Here is a 14,925-nt window from a genome sequence, read left to right on the forward strand (position 1 = left end):
ACACAGTCCTCTCTGTCTCTCAAAATGTCTATTATTGCTCCCACCCCTCCTCTTTTTGTCACTAAAAATGTCTATTACCCCTCCACACATACATATCCGTCTGCCAAAAAAACCTGCCCGCCACCAACCTGTCTCAATGTATGCAAGAAGCCCCAATGGAAATGGAACACTTGGGTCTAATGGATTTTTTATTGTGCTCTGTCATTCACAATGGCAGTTCGCTTGGTTTTCGCCGCTCCACTCCAACCCGCAGACGGCTTGGAGCAGGAACTGAAGCAGAACATTACATTCTTGGAGCCATTTCTATCCGAAACAGGCCAGGCAAGCCACCCGTGCCACGTTGTATCTCTCGCACTCAACTCGACTCAGATTATTTAAATTATGCCCCCCCCCCCCTTTATAAATGGCCGTATCAGGGAATAGCTCCCTCGCCCTCGACATTGTTTCGAGTTATGTGACACACGGCATGTGTTTTATGGTATAATTAAAATGTCTTCTAGAGTAGCGTAGCGTTTCAATCCGTGCCTGAACTAAAAAAGGAAATGGATTTTGATCTCGAGGTGAGGTGAAACTTAATCATGAAGAAATAATAATTACGAAATACTCAATTGTAAGCACTATTTTCGTTTTGTTGCATTTGACAAGTGCACGATTGAACATCTGTCTCCTGATTGACTGCCTTGAGTGAGTCCCTTTTTTAGCACTACTTGCCCCCGTTGGCTTCAATTGTCCTACAGGTTGGAGGCTGCCCTCTCCACCACAGACTTTACGTGGTTATTATTTGCCTTTAGTGAGTCTCTTTTTTTGGGAAAACTTTATTTTAAGGGGTCTTTAATTACTGTGTACTTGCTCATTAGGTTCATTGGAATAACTGGTGTAATAACATGTGAGTACAACTGTACATTACAGTACATTACAGTTATTACATCATATATGTTTTGGGTATATACATACTATAATAACAATAACAAAAAAACAGTATAGGCTATACCATAACAACAATAATGATGTAACAACATGTACTACAGTTGTACCTGCATGTTATTACACCAGATGTTACAGTACTGTATTATTAAAGGCCCCTTACAATAAAATGTTACCCTTTTTTTTAATTACAGTTGGGTTTGGCCGGTTGGCTTGGGTTATCCTATAAGTTGGAATTGCCTTCTCCACCATATACTTTATGTTATGGCTTGTGCAGTTTGGCATTGCAAATTCACCCTGAATTGTCTTTACTGTATTTCACCCTGTTACAAACTTCTACAGAACCTTAATTGCATTTCAATGCACGTACCACACACAGATTATTGATTATTACAATTACTAATATATGGTTATGGAGAATAATCCTTGTTTTTCTTTTTTGAGGCTAAATATATTTCGACATCAATGGCAGGCCTTGCTGAACAGTTTGAATCAACTTCAACTTCAACTTTTCAACTTTATTGTCCCCAAAAGGGGCGATTAGTTGTGCAGCAAGACATAAGCACATATAGACAGCAACAACATATACCACAGGACAGACATAAAGTGCAGTGGTCAATAAAATGTTAAAATGACCATAAATATGATTATATAAAAAGCTAAGAACACATCATGAATAAAGAAAATAAAGAAAATAAGATACCATATACAATAAAATACCATAAACAACGCCAGTCAACGAATCAGTGACCGTGTTGCCAGATGGAAAATGTTGAACTGTCTTACCAAAACCTCAGGATTATCGATTTTGGGGACTTTTGGGGAGAAATGATTGTACACAAAACAAATGGTTGCTATAAGTCAACTGAATGAAAACGTATCGTACATCTGGCAACACTGATCAGTAAACTCCTCAGCTCCCTCTGACTCGCAAGAGCTATTGATCTCCAACTCCTGTAATTGTTAATGATTCCACCAACTGATTCTCTCTCCTGTCCTTCTCTTTAACCCCCTCTATTTCTTTCTCTCTCTGTCTCTCTGTCTCTCTGTCTCTGTCTCTGTCTCTCTCTCTCTCTCTCTCTCTCTCTCTCTCTGTCTCTCTGTCTCTCTGTCTCTCTGTCTCTGTCTCTGTCTCTCTCTCTCTCTCTCTCTCTCCCTTCCTCCCTCTTTTCTCATCCTTTAGTCCAATCTCTTACATTCCTTCTCCATTTTCTGCTTTTTTGTTTTGCCTTTCCCTGCTCTTTTTCCCTCTCCCTCCATGCAGCAGGCCGAACAGTTTTGAAGTTGTTGCCTTAGACGGGTCCTGCACCAATGTTCTGCAGTTTAGCACGGCAGCCGAGAGCACAGACTGGCTTCAAGCAATATCAACCAACATTAACGACTTGACACAAGAAAATGTAAGTGTGAAAGAAAGTAATGAAAAAAAGAGAAAAGAATGGAAAAAAACCTGTATATATGCATAAACTGTAGATGTGAGCCTGCCAAGCCTGTTTGTTTGTCGTTAGTCGTCATGAATGCATAATTCATTTATTTCAGCTGCTTGGCTTGAATACAAATTGATGTATAACGAAAGAGAAAAGCCGTCCACAGTGCCAGCATACAAACACCCAGTAGTAGGCACTTTTCTCTCTTCATTTATTTATTTATTTATTTATTTATTTATTTATTTATTTATTTATTTATTTATTTCATGTAGATTATTATTTTGGGCTTTGTATAGAATCGTTTGAGTATAGATGGATGAGATAGCAAACAGCTGCACTCATTTATCTCCCGTGGAAAAAGGGACTGAGACACCTCTCTCCTTAACGCGCTCCTCGGCATAAAAGGCCCCTGCACTACCTTAATGGCCGATGATAGCGAGCTTGTCAGAGGAGACAGTCTCACCTATTCCTCGCTTGCTTGCTCATTCGCTTGCTCGTTCGTTTGCTCGTTCGTTTGCTCGTTTGCTTCGTTTACTCAGGGGCGGATCTAGCGGTTTTGGGGCCCTAGGTGAAATGGCAACATGGGGCCCTCAAGAGTCATTCTTTAAACACGTCACCAATAGTCATGGAAGGAGAGATATTTTACATGCAATTTTAGTGTTTTGTCTTGTATATATGTTCAATTACTTTACATAAGTGACAAGTTAAGATCAGGGCTACTTTTTTTAGGTGTGTTTATAACGACTGGTGTGTCTGTTGAGGCCCCTATGGAGGGCAGATTTGATCGGGGACCTAGGCAATTGCCTGGGTTTGCCCAACGTAAAGTCCATGTCTGCGTTTACTCTCCACCCTTCCGTTCCGTTCTGTCTGTACGTCTGTCTCCGAGCAGCCTGCTGTTGCACACCGCACACGTAACAAAACATTAGTATCCCTCTCTGAACACTGAAAGACAGAAGTTATCTGCCTAATGATGGCATCTCTTATGTGTCGTCTTAATTGCCATACTGATGATCCGAAAGACCCCTCTTCTTTCCCGACAAAAAAACACAAATGTGGCCTGATTTTTTGCACAGCTGTTTTCCCCCTTCGTTCTCTTTTCTTTTCTTTTTTCTTTTTTTTCAAACCGTAAATTATCTCTCATGCGTCACCTAATCATGAATGCCAAGACTGATTGCTAAACGTCCAATTAAGGAGTGATTGTATATCAGCGCAGCACAAGCGAGCGAACGAATGAACGAACTCAGAGGAGCCGTGACTGGTTTTTGACCTACAGTCTAAAAATAGGCACAGTGACATGCGTGACTTTGATGGCCCGATGACGACAGACTTACAGCTCCTGACAGCTGCTGACCAGACAGAGTTTTAATTAATTAATTTATTTTGTCCGACTGAGTGGTAATAGGGGTTTTATTTGAAGTGCAGTGGACTCCCATCATCACAGATGCTTGGGATGGAGCTGTTGTGCCACCGTGTCCGTGTCTAACAGGCATGAGAGGGCATTGTTTTGAAACGCAAAGCACAGTGTGCACGCTTGCATCAGAATTAATCAAGCCTACGAGTAATCCTTTCGAATGATAACACATAATTATACCAGAAAAATGGATTGTGAACAGTGGGCTGTGTATTCTGCTGGTTGAGATAGCTGTTGTTGAATAATTCAGGCATGTGTGTTTGTTTGGACACAGCAGGTGGGGTGTTTTATATGTGCTTAATAAGCTGCCATATTTCTACAATTTCAGATAAAAATGACCAACCAGGGCTTATCGCCTGATGATCAGGTATGCTATTTACTATTATGATAAGCTGTGTGTGTGTGTGTGTGTGTGTGTGTGTGTGTGTGTGTGTGTGTGTGTGTGTGTGTGTGTGTGTGTGTGTGTATGTGTGTGTGTGTGTGTGTGTGTGTGTGTGTGTGTGTGTGTGTGTGTGTGTGTGTGTGTGTGTGTGTGTGTGTGTGTGTCTCTCTCTCTCTGTGTGTGTGTGTGTGTGTGTGTGTGTGTGTGTGTGTGTGTGTGTGTGTGTGTGTGTGTGTGTGTGTGTGTGTGTGTGTGTGTGTGTGTGTGTGTGTGTGTGTGTGAGCCTGCATGTGTTCATTTGTTGGATGTTCTACAGCAGTTGTGTTTATTTGGGTGAAAGGCCAACATTGTCATCGTACATGGAACATTTCCATCACCATTCCAGAATTTAAAAAAAACGATGAGATGATTGGGCATTCTATCCATGTTTCATCAAGTTAATTAACCATTCTTGTTACCATTCCATGCTCAGTTTTTACCAGTTTCAGTAAAAGTTATTTATTTTGGCTTTTCATATTATTTCACAAAGTAGACAGCATGTTAGACTCTCCATAAAACCAGTATGTTAGATTCTCCATAAAACCACCTCTCTCTCCTTTCACTGTGCTGAATGATTGTTCACACAATGGAATAGATGCATTAATACTTTTGAGTCTCTGCTGGAGCAGTTTCAGAAAATGTGGTCCTAACAACATGACAGTGTGCGTATGCAAGTGTACCGCTACCGAGATGCTTTCAGCTTACTGCAGACGTGCAGAATACCAAGCTGGAGGGTTATATTTCCCCCCACATTCACAAATTTGCTTCTTAAAGAGGTTACAGGAAAATGTGGAGGTTTTATGCATAAACGTGGGCAGCGATGCGTAAAGAGTATCTTCTTATTGATTCCACTGACGGCATGAAAAGTTAGGATGACAGTGCACATCTTTGTTCTGGCGTGAAAATTCACTCTGTAATCTACTTAGATGTGTGCGTGGTGAAAACTGTCAGGATCGGAGACAGCATTATTCACACCAGCAGTTTTTTTGTCCTGTGAAAGTCAACATTTTATTTCTTTACGTCTTAAATTCACTATTTGCACAGTCCCACCCATCCACATTTTGCATCCTTCATAGTTGTTTACTCTCTGCAGAAATAGTACAAATAATATTTAATGGCTTCAAATGTGGCTTGTAACACCCAGAGACGTAAATAATAAGCCACCAACGTAATACTCATGCCAATGTAATAAAAAAAATGTGCCGTAATAGCCCGGCCAACGTAATAATTTCCTGCCAACATATTCCATTCCACTCTGTTACCTCCTGTCAACTTATTACAGATGCTTCCTTCCAATGTAATAATTATAACAAGGCAGAAAATTATTACGTTGGTGGTAAGCTTGAGACGTCTTACATTTCGTTAAATTTTGTCCCACCAATGTAATAAATGTAATAATTTGCTTACGGTAATAGATTAAAAATAAGAATTTATTTGTATTGAGGGTGTGAAGGCATTTCAGGACAGAGGTGTTCCCAATGACATTTTCATCTATCGGTCACATTTAATGATACACATAGTTTTGAGCAGGAAGAAGTTATTACGTTGGCAGGAAATTATTACATTGGCTGGGCTATTATGTCTGAACTGCACATTTTTTTTATAACGTAATGTAATATAATATAATATAATGTAATCGGCAGCATATACATTGCAGAAAGGAGTTACAGTAGGATCAGTGTTAGGTGTAGGATTACAGAATTTTGTTCTGTTCAAATATACTCTAAAGGCAACAGTAAAACACTATTACGTCTGTTCCTCGCTGAAATATTCCTTGCACCCATCTCTAAGTCTCTATCTCTTTCTCTCTCTGCCTCTCTCTCTCTCTCTCTCCCAGGTCATTCATATGGGTTGGGTATGCGAGCACCTTCAATCAAGTGATGCCAACCAGCCATACCGCCACAAGTTTATGGCCCTCAAGGGATCCTGCCTTCACATCCTCAGGGGGCCGCCGGTAAGAGACTATGGGTACAAGTCAAACCACTGATCTGTATAAGAGGACACTGTACATTCTATTCTAAAGTGAGGAAACAGCGGGGGTGAGACTAGACCCATTAACCTGACGAAAATCGCCATTTCCCATTCATCTCTACGGAGACTTGAAGCAATGTATCTCCTTGCCAATTCCTGCTGAGTCTTCTCTATTTTGGGCAAGCGGTGGTTTCCCGTCCATTTCCAATAATCCAAATATTTTTTTAGGACTGACCCTTTGTTTTAGAGAGGTAGTAAATTGTTTAATTGACCAATGAGCATTGTTAGTTGTGACAGTTAGAATTCTTATAGATTTCTTTTGATTGACAGTCAAATGCAACTGTCGTCCTATCAGCATTTGTTGAGCATTGCTAAGGTACGAATCTGCAAATTTTGGGTGGAAGAATCCTCACAGATCAATCGCGGATGCTTCAAAACCGTTGAATGGAATACAGTAGAATCACGTTGCCGTCCATATATATACTAAGTCAGTGAGTCAAACCAAACATCTTCTAGTAGAGTAAGACCCCGAACCCCAACTAGCCAATGCAAAGTAGTGTGCTAAAATTCAATCGCCTCCTTCTTCTCTTTCTGTGGCGTTTGGTGGCTGCTTGCATAAGATGTGCGCTATCGCCATCAACAGCACTGGGGAAACTCCATTTATTCTCAAACTAAGGTCTACTAAGGCCGAATCCCATTTCTAATTTTTACCCCTAACCCTACGCCTTCACCTTGCCCCTCGTGCCTTCTAACAAAGCAGTAAGGTGTAGGGCTTGAAACGCAACCCCTAAGAATTCAGACACTCCTTCAACAATCACGGAATAACACTCAACAGCTGTCACAAATTCCATGCATTAGGTTGACGTTAATAGCGTTTTCATGTGCGTTTCATGGGGACAATGACCATGAATGTTAAACTTAGTACAATGCAACAATTATTACAACTGTAAAGCCGTAAATTATGGCGAAAATACTTATTAGTGTGCTTTTGTTGATGCCGCCATTTTTTAAAGGCATTTGAAGTGTGCCTTTGGATAATATCCATTTCAAGGGGAGGAAAGCCCTTCCCCTTAACCCTTCCCCTCTGTCTGAACGTGAATTGGGACGACCCTAGCCCTTCATGTGAACTGAACATACAAAAGGCCTTTCCCATTACTAATCTCTACCCCTACCCCTGCGCCTTCCCCATGCCCCTCGTGCTTTCCAAAGAAAGCTTTAAGGTGCAGGGCTTGAAACGCAACCGCTATGATTTGGGATACCCCTTCGACAATCATGGAATGACACTGACAGCTGTCACTAATTCCATGCATTAGGTTGACGTTAATTGCGATTGGGAGAAAAGGGCCATCACACATTAGGACAATGATAAACTTAGTGCAATGGAATAATTGTTACCACTTTAAAACCGTCAATTGCGGCGAAAATACTTACATTTGTGTTCTGTTGGGGGTGCCATGGCTTGCCGGCAATTTTTAAATGAATTCGCGATGCATTCTGGGAAACCTGTCGAAGCCCTCTGTCGCGAGGTCTGGTGTCGGAAAATCTCCTCGCGGAGGGGTGGGACTCGGGAAGATCTTTTCCGTACCCCTACCCATCTGTCTGAACTTGAATCAGGATGCTACTACACCTACACGTGGACGCGCAAAACGGAGGAAAAGGAGATCGGCATAGGGCTAAGGGGTGTAATGGAATTCACCCAAAATGGAGGGAAAGGGGAAAGGCGTAGGGCTAAGGGCTGAAATGGGATTCAGCCTAAAAGTCTCCTAACCTAAGGTCTCCTAAAGGGGTGTTCACCAGGCTTGTACGAAATTCCGAATTGAATGAATTTGAATTCAAAGTAATGCCATAATATGAACAATAGGTGGTGGTGTTCTATGTACTCTCAATGGGTGGTGTAGCTTAAATTCAAAGAAATTCAAGGTAATGACACCACCTAGTGTTCGTATTATGGCATTACTTTGAATTCAAATTCATTCAATTCGGAATTTCGTACAAGCCTGGTGTTCACCTAACATCATATGGATGCCGGCAAAGTACAGACTTGATGTATATTACTCTACTAGAAGATGTTTGGTCAAACTACTCACTCCCGTCTTTTTCTGTGGTCTCCTGCCTTGTTAGTCAAGATCCACACCATCGATGATCACATTTTTAGATGCGTCCCACGCATCTCTATAAGAGGCTTTGGTGTCCGTCCGTCCGTCCGTCCTTCAGTCCGTCCGTCCGTCCGCCCTCCCGTGATGAGTTTCTGAATTGTGATTCCCTCTTGTGATTCCCTCTTGTGTCCACAAGGTGGCAGTCGCTCAGTTTTGGCCTGGAGCTCATGCGTGCAAACCAAACGTCTACCATAATGGTTAGCAAACCGGCTACGCAGCTGATTGATTGCATTATCTGACACAACTGCAGAAGCACAGAAGTCTGTATGCATATTCCATCCATGTGTGCCATGAAATAGGAAGGCATGAGACATTTGCAGATAGCGTTTCCTATGTACACATCTATGGCCAAGAGACCGTGCTCTTTGCCAGTGAGAAAAACATGGCGGCACTCCCTGTTGATTTTCACATGAAAGTTTTGCTTAATTTAAAGTCCCTAAGCGACTATAAATGTTGTGGCTTCCATATATTGATGTAAAAGTGCCCCACGAAGTAATGAAGCACAACAAAGTTACTCCACATTACCATTTGACCACTCGTTTTTCTATGCTAACAGGGTAGCTAATGTAACATTGTAAATGATCCAGGGAGAAAGGGGGAAATGTTGTGATTTCAGTCCGCCTGAGGCAACGATTTTCGTGGGGAAGATGACCTGCATCTCGGTGGCATTGAACCACGCCCCCGTGCCTTATTTGGCTCGCTCAGCACGTGCGTCCTCAGTCCAATCGCAATGCTTTATTTTCCCCAGACGTTTAATCGCATTTAAGTGAAAGTGCCATGTATACACATCGCAAAATAACTCTTAATCTGATCTATTTAAATCGCATTTATTAAATCGGACTTAAAAACATCATGTGCACGTAGCCAATGTCTCATTGATTAGTTTATGGAACTTACGGTTTGTCTGTTACGGTCCACGAAGACAATATCCACGTGAAAACGCAAACGCCTGCAAACCACTGTTTTGACAGAAATACAGTTCACCTGTCGCCTACTCTGTTTTCTTCCCAAAGCGGCATTTAAAAGTATTCCATGAAATCCAACATCAACGTCACTTCAAATAGGTGACAGCATCATGCACACACATGAAATAACACTTCAGTGAGGGGGGGACATCACTGCTCTCATATTAAAGTGAAAAGAGAATTTCACATTTTAGTTTATTTAATGTAGGCCTATGCAAAATTGCAAATAGCCTATTCATTGAAATCTGTCCAGAAAGGGTTGTAATGTTTGCCTGTTTTTTATGTTTGTAATTATTATTTTTTTAAAAATAAAAAATCGTGATTAAAAAAAAATAGCCTAACAAAAATAGAGATTTTATGTTAAAAAAAAAATGTGATATGGGATGGACCGATGGCCCCCCTAAGCTAAATTCGCCTTAGGTCCCCACATTGCTAAATGTAGTGTAAGGGATTATTTTGAAAAGACAGTAACATGTAATCAGCAATGCATTATAGTTTTTCAGTAAATTGCCCAACACTGTTGAAATCCTATGGTACTTTTTCAAATCCAGGCTTATACAGTACATGGTAGGCTTATTGATAAATTGCCTTGACAGGTTATGAGGAGGCCAAGGGGGCGTTTGGGCAAAAAAGGTTCAGAACGGGCATAGACGGACGCATCTGTTGTCCGCCTGTCGGACTTGTATTTCAATATCTTGCAAAGGCACAATTCCAAGGTCATGCTCTCATATGCAATCAGATGGGATGCAACTGAATGGGAAACAAAAGTTGGTGTATGCTGTGAAAAAGTGTCTTTGCGCTGTTTTTTTCGCCTTCCTGTCCGCCTCTCCCCTTTCCCATCTTCACTTTAGCTCCCATCTTCATCCCAGTCCTGACCTCCCAACCAAACTAACGATAAGCATTGAGTGGTTTCACACCAGCAAGAAGAAACAGTGGCAGGCGAAAGTGAATCTTGATAGCAGGAGCAAAGGTGGCAAAAAAATATACAGAGAGCCGTCAGGTTATCATCTAGGTTGGACTCTTGATGTTTTATGAAGAAGAGAGGAGAGGTCTTTTCTCACTCTAGAGCAGAGGTGCAGTGCCCGTGGATGAAATATATACTGTATATATACTATATTATACACACACACACAGAACTTGGTCCACTCGTACTCGCAATGGCACTGGAATGCTCTCTCTCTCACACTCTCTCTCTCTCTCTGCTGCTATCACTCTCCCGCGGCATTTAGACCAAACGGCTGCCTCTACGAGTGAGTGGAGAGCAGAGAGAGTGAAGACAGAAATATGGGCCAAAGGGCCTGGAGCATGAGTGAGAAGAAAGTGCTGTTTCTTTACTTTTCTCATTTTAATCACCAAATTAATAATTGGAGGAGCAGCCTTAAATGTATGCATCCTCTGTGCCTTCGAGGAGAATGGGGCAGAGCGGAGAGGAGAGGAGCGGGGAAGAGTTCCCAGTTATACATTAGCATGTCATTAAGAAGGTTATATACAGTATTAATTGTGGTCCCCGTGAAAGAGAATAGCGGTGGCTGGAGCATTTTTTTTTCTTATCCGCGGGTCCTGACAAGTTAAGTTGCACTGCGAGTATGAGAAGGAGGACATATAGCACTACAGTTCTGTTGCCCTTGAGGACGGAATCATTAGCTAGAGTATACACAGCGCAGACACTTAGACTGTGTGTTTAAATCTAAAAGTTCTGGTTTACTGTGGATGGCCATATGCTACAGTACAACTGTATAATTAAAAGCAAAACCCTATTCCAACATGCTTCTGTGTAAATTGGTGCTCTGTAGTTATCACCATATATTTCTTTTAATCACACAAGAATCTCCAGATGTCCCAGTCCAATTTGCGGGGTGAAAAAGGGGGCCTTGGTTCTGTATCAATTAATTAGTCAATGTTCAATGCATCTCAATGACCCATATGAACTGAAGTAACTAGAGTTTGGGGTCCAGTTGTGCATGTGTGTATTCTGCTCAGCTCGTCCTGTTGCTGCGTGGGTACTTTTCTCCCTGTTCGTTCCCACACATTATTTACCTGCGTTGACATAACAGTTCTCTGACATTTTCAATTTAGCTCTGCGTACACTATATGTCACCTGTGGGCACACAGTACTGTTTTGAACATCTTGTTTGTATGATATACCGTCCTGACATTTGCCCAACAAGGGATTAATCATAGAGCGCAGCGAGAGAGAGAGAGAGAGAGAGAGAGAGAGAGAGAGACAGAGACAGAGACAGAGACAGAGACAGAGAGACAGAGGGGAGGGGGGAGGGGGGCATGGGAGAGAGCCTGCAGGGATGTTTTGAAATGCTCATGTTTAATCTCTTTCACCAGGTCATGATGTCGGACTGGGCTGAGGCGGAGGCGACCTTTAACCTCTGTGAGGTTTTATTTAAAGTCCACAAGGTAAGATGGCTTATTATGTACTGACTTACCAATGAGAGAGAGAGAGAGAGAGCGAGAGAGAAAGCGAGCGAGCGAGTGAGAGAGAGAGAGAGAGAGAGAGAGAGAGAGAGAGTATTGTAGAGGCATTCTACACTGAACAGACGTGCTAGAATGAATTTATTGGTGTATACACATGGACATTCCATTCCTATTGTGACCTATAGCTTGTTGTTCTCAGTGGAATGTAGGCAACAGTACAGAAGGAAAACACTCACCGGTCAGGTTTTAACCAGAAACTAAGGTGATGGTTACATGTGTGCGGATGTTTTAAAACAAATATCCATATACAGTATTTACGTAGAACAGCTTCTAAACTGCACAAGTGTTATGCTTGTATGAAAATGAATTAATCTTATGCTGCTCTATTATCAGTTTAATTCATTTCAGGTCCGCCTGATATGTACTCAGTTTAAATAATCTAAAATGAAGTATTAATTTCAAGATCATATTTTAGATAATAACACAGTGATGTTTTGCATAATGGAACAACACATTTCTAAATAACTTTACTTTCTGTTGTACTGACAACAAATTGTCTACTGTACACATGGTGTTATGAGTCACTATGTCTCATTCCCCTTGTGTGATGTCCCTCCTGCACTGCTGATGTGATTTATGATGCATTCCAGACCCAATCCAAACTAGTAGGAGATTGCAATTCTCCTACCTGCATATTTAGCAACTGCCGTGGTTTAACTGACTTAGCCTATTTTGGACACCAGTGTTAATTTCGTCAACCATGACTATGGCTAAACTATTTTGTCACAGCCCCTTTTTGATTTTTGTCATTTAGACTAAGACAAAGACTAAATTGGGAAGGCAAAGACTAAAATATGACTAAGACTGAATTTGATTTTCGTCATTGTGACTAAGACTAAGACTAAAATTTAAAAAGCTGACGAAATTAGCACTGGTTTTAAATAAAATAGAGAAAAAGAGAACCAGTGTGTGAAGAAGTTTTATTCTGTACAGTGTGATATTGTGTTAAAAAGAGAAGCAGTGTGCGGAGAAGGTTTATTCTGTACAGTCAATGATATATGGTAGCCCCTTAATGCACGCCGTACCTCCTGTGGCATGCTGTAGTAGACATTGAAAGTACTATAATACTACACTACTATGTCAGTGCACGGGGTCTTTAGTAATACATTACAACTTGGTCATTGCCATTCTGGTAGCAGCTAATTTATAATGCCGTGTCTTAAGGGGTTAAAAGGAGAAGCAGTGTGTGGAGAAGTTCTATTGTGTAGAGTGTTGACTAAAATGACTAAAAATTGACTAAGACTAAAATTGATTTTCATCATTTAGACTAAGACTAAGACTAAATTGGGAAGGCAATGACTTGACTATATTATGACTTGACTTGACTATAATATGACTAAGACTAAAATTAATTTTCGTCATTGTGACGAAGACTAAGACGAATTTTTTAAAAGATGACAAAATTAACACTGTTGGACACCAGATGGAAATTAGCTTTTGCGCTATGATCTGGTAGCCTCATTATCATTGACTTTCAAATCTCATACCGAGATTCTGATCTGACCAAGAAGATAACGAATAATGTTTCCAAACAACATGGTTAACCCACCTCCCTCGGTTTGCCAAAAAGGGCTGTGCGGAGGTTTAAACCAAACATTTTCCTAGTCCCAATAGAACGTCTCTGCTTAGACCACATCACTGCCTTGAACACGCCTCTACCCAGGGCTGTTGGAGTTGCTCAACGTTGATTGCATCCTAAAAAAGTGGGTTGAGTTCCCCAGCCCGGCGGAGCTCAGGAAGTACTTGAACGAGCTCTTGCCTTGACTAACTTAGCAATGCAGAGGGTGTTGTGTCATTAGGGGGCTAAGCCTGGCTCATGATCTGGCACATTAACATGTATATGTTCAATGTCCTGAAAATAAAGTAAAGTAAGTAAGACTTTAGCAAGGTGTTTTAAAAAGGGCCAAAAGTACCATAATGGATACTACTATATTTCTGTTACATTTATGTTGGCACAATATCATACTATAACATGAAGAAGTTAAGGAAGAATGAGTTAAAATGATTGTGTCTGGAACAACCGCACACATTAGAGAAATAAATGTTCACTTATTTATTGACATTTTACAATGAGGGTTCCATGGGTGACGCCATTATCCTCAGACTTGGTGGGAGTAGTGCGAGTTCCCCCACCTTCGCTGGTAGGAGGTTCCAGGTCAACTGCCGTTCCAGAGCATTTTTCGTAGTAAGATGGGATGAGTGCGATCTCTTACTAGTTTGGATTGGGTCTGGAATGCGCCATTAATATCCGCTGGTAGAAGTGCTGTTCAGGAAGGGATGGCTCTGACACAGAAGTGAAATGGTACTTATAATACAACTTTTAATGTTATTCAATTTTTAAATTATTACATTTATGAGATATATACTGTCATTGTTGTCATCGTCGTCGTCTTCGTCAATCATCATCATCATCATCATCACCGTAATGATCATCATCAAGATTCAATTGATGATTCACGAGTTTATTGTCATTCAGAAAAAGGCAATGAAATTCCTCATTCCTCAAATGAAGGCAGTGAAATTATCCTCATCATCATTACTTATTCTTCTTCATCATCATCAAGTATCATTAAGTATCAAAAACAATTCCACAAGGAAAAAAGCACTGCAGAATGTAGATAGCTGGCTCGCAATGATTGGATATTACTCAAGTTTGTGTGATATGCTTCTGTGAAACACAGAGGTCTGAAACAATGGGCACACCACATTTCACATGTTCACAGATGGCTTTAATTATATTTATACATTTAAGCCAGTTGGAAATCTCCTTAAATCTGTGTCTGGTAAAGTTTTTGTTGTTCATTAACGAACCTAGTCCTCGTTAATGGCAACGGCAAAACTTTAAAATCCCCTGCACAGCTACTCAATGTTCTACTTGTTACTATGTGTGTGTGTGTGTGTGTGTGTGTGTGTGTGTGTGTGTGTGTGTGTGTGTGTGTGTGTGTGTGTGTGTGCGCGCGTGTGTGTGCGTGTGTGTGTGCGTGTGTGTGTGCGTGTGTGTGTGCGTGTGAGCATGTGTGTGTGTCTCTCTCTGTGCTTGGGTGAGAGAGAGAGAGAGTGTGCGTGTTTCTGTGTGCGTGTTTCTGTGTGCGTGTTTCTGTGTGTGTGTGTGTGTGTGTGTGTGTGTGTGTGTCTGTGTGTGTGTGTGTGTGTGTGTGTGTCTGTG

General features: G+C 41.2%; 1 protein-coding gene across 1 annotated transcript in view; it reads left to right on the plus strand.

Annotated features, from left to right (window-relative positions):
* The window catches only part of sntg2 (syntrophin, gamma 2), a 118,331-nt gene that overhangs the window by 72,023 nt on the left and 31,383 nt on the right, over nt 1-14,925 (plus strand). Inside the window, exons 10-13 of the mRNA XM_063183413.1 lie at nt 2,192-2,321; nt 4,088-4,126; nt 6,018-6,134; nt 11,610-11,681. Coding sequence (XP_063039483.1) covers nt 2,192-2,321; nt 4,088-4,126; nt 6,018-6,134; nt 11,610-11,681 — 358 coding nt within the window. The remainder of the gene's footprint in view (nt 1-2,191; nt 2,322-4,087; nt 4,127-6,017; nt 6,135-11,609; nt 11,682-14,925) is intronic.

The sequence above is a fragment of the Engraulis encrasicolus genome, chromosome 19 (assembly GCF_034702125.1).
Source record: "Engraulis encrasicolus isolate BLACKSEA-1 chromosome 19, IST_EnEncr_1.0, whole genome shotgun sequence".
NCBI lineage: Eukaryota > Metazoa > Chordata > Actinopteri > Clupeiformes > Engraulidae > Engraulis > Engraulis encrasicolus.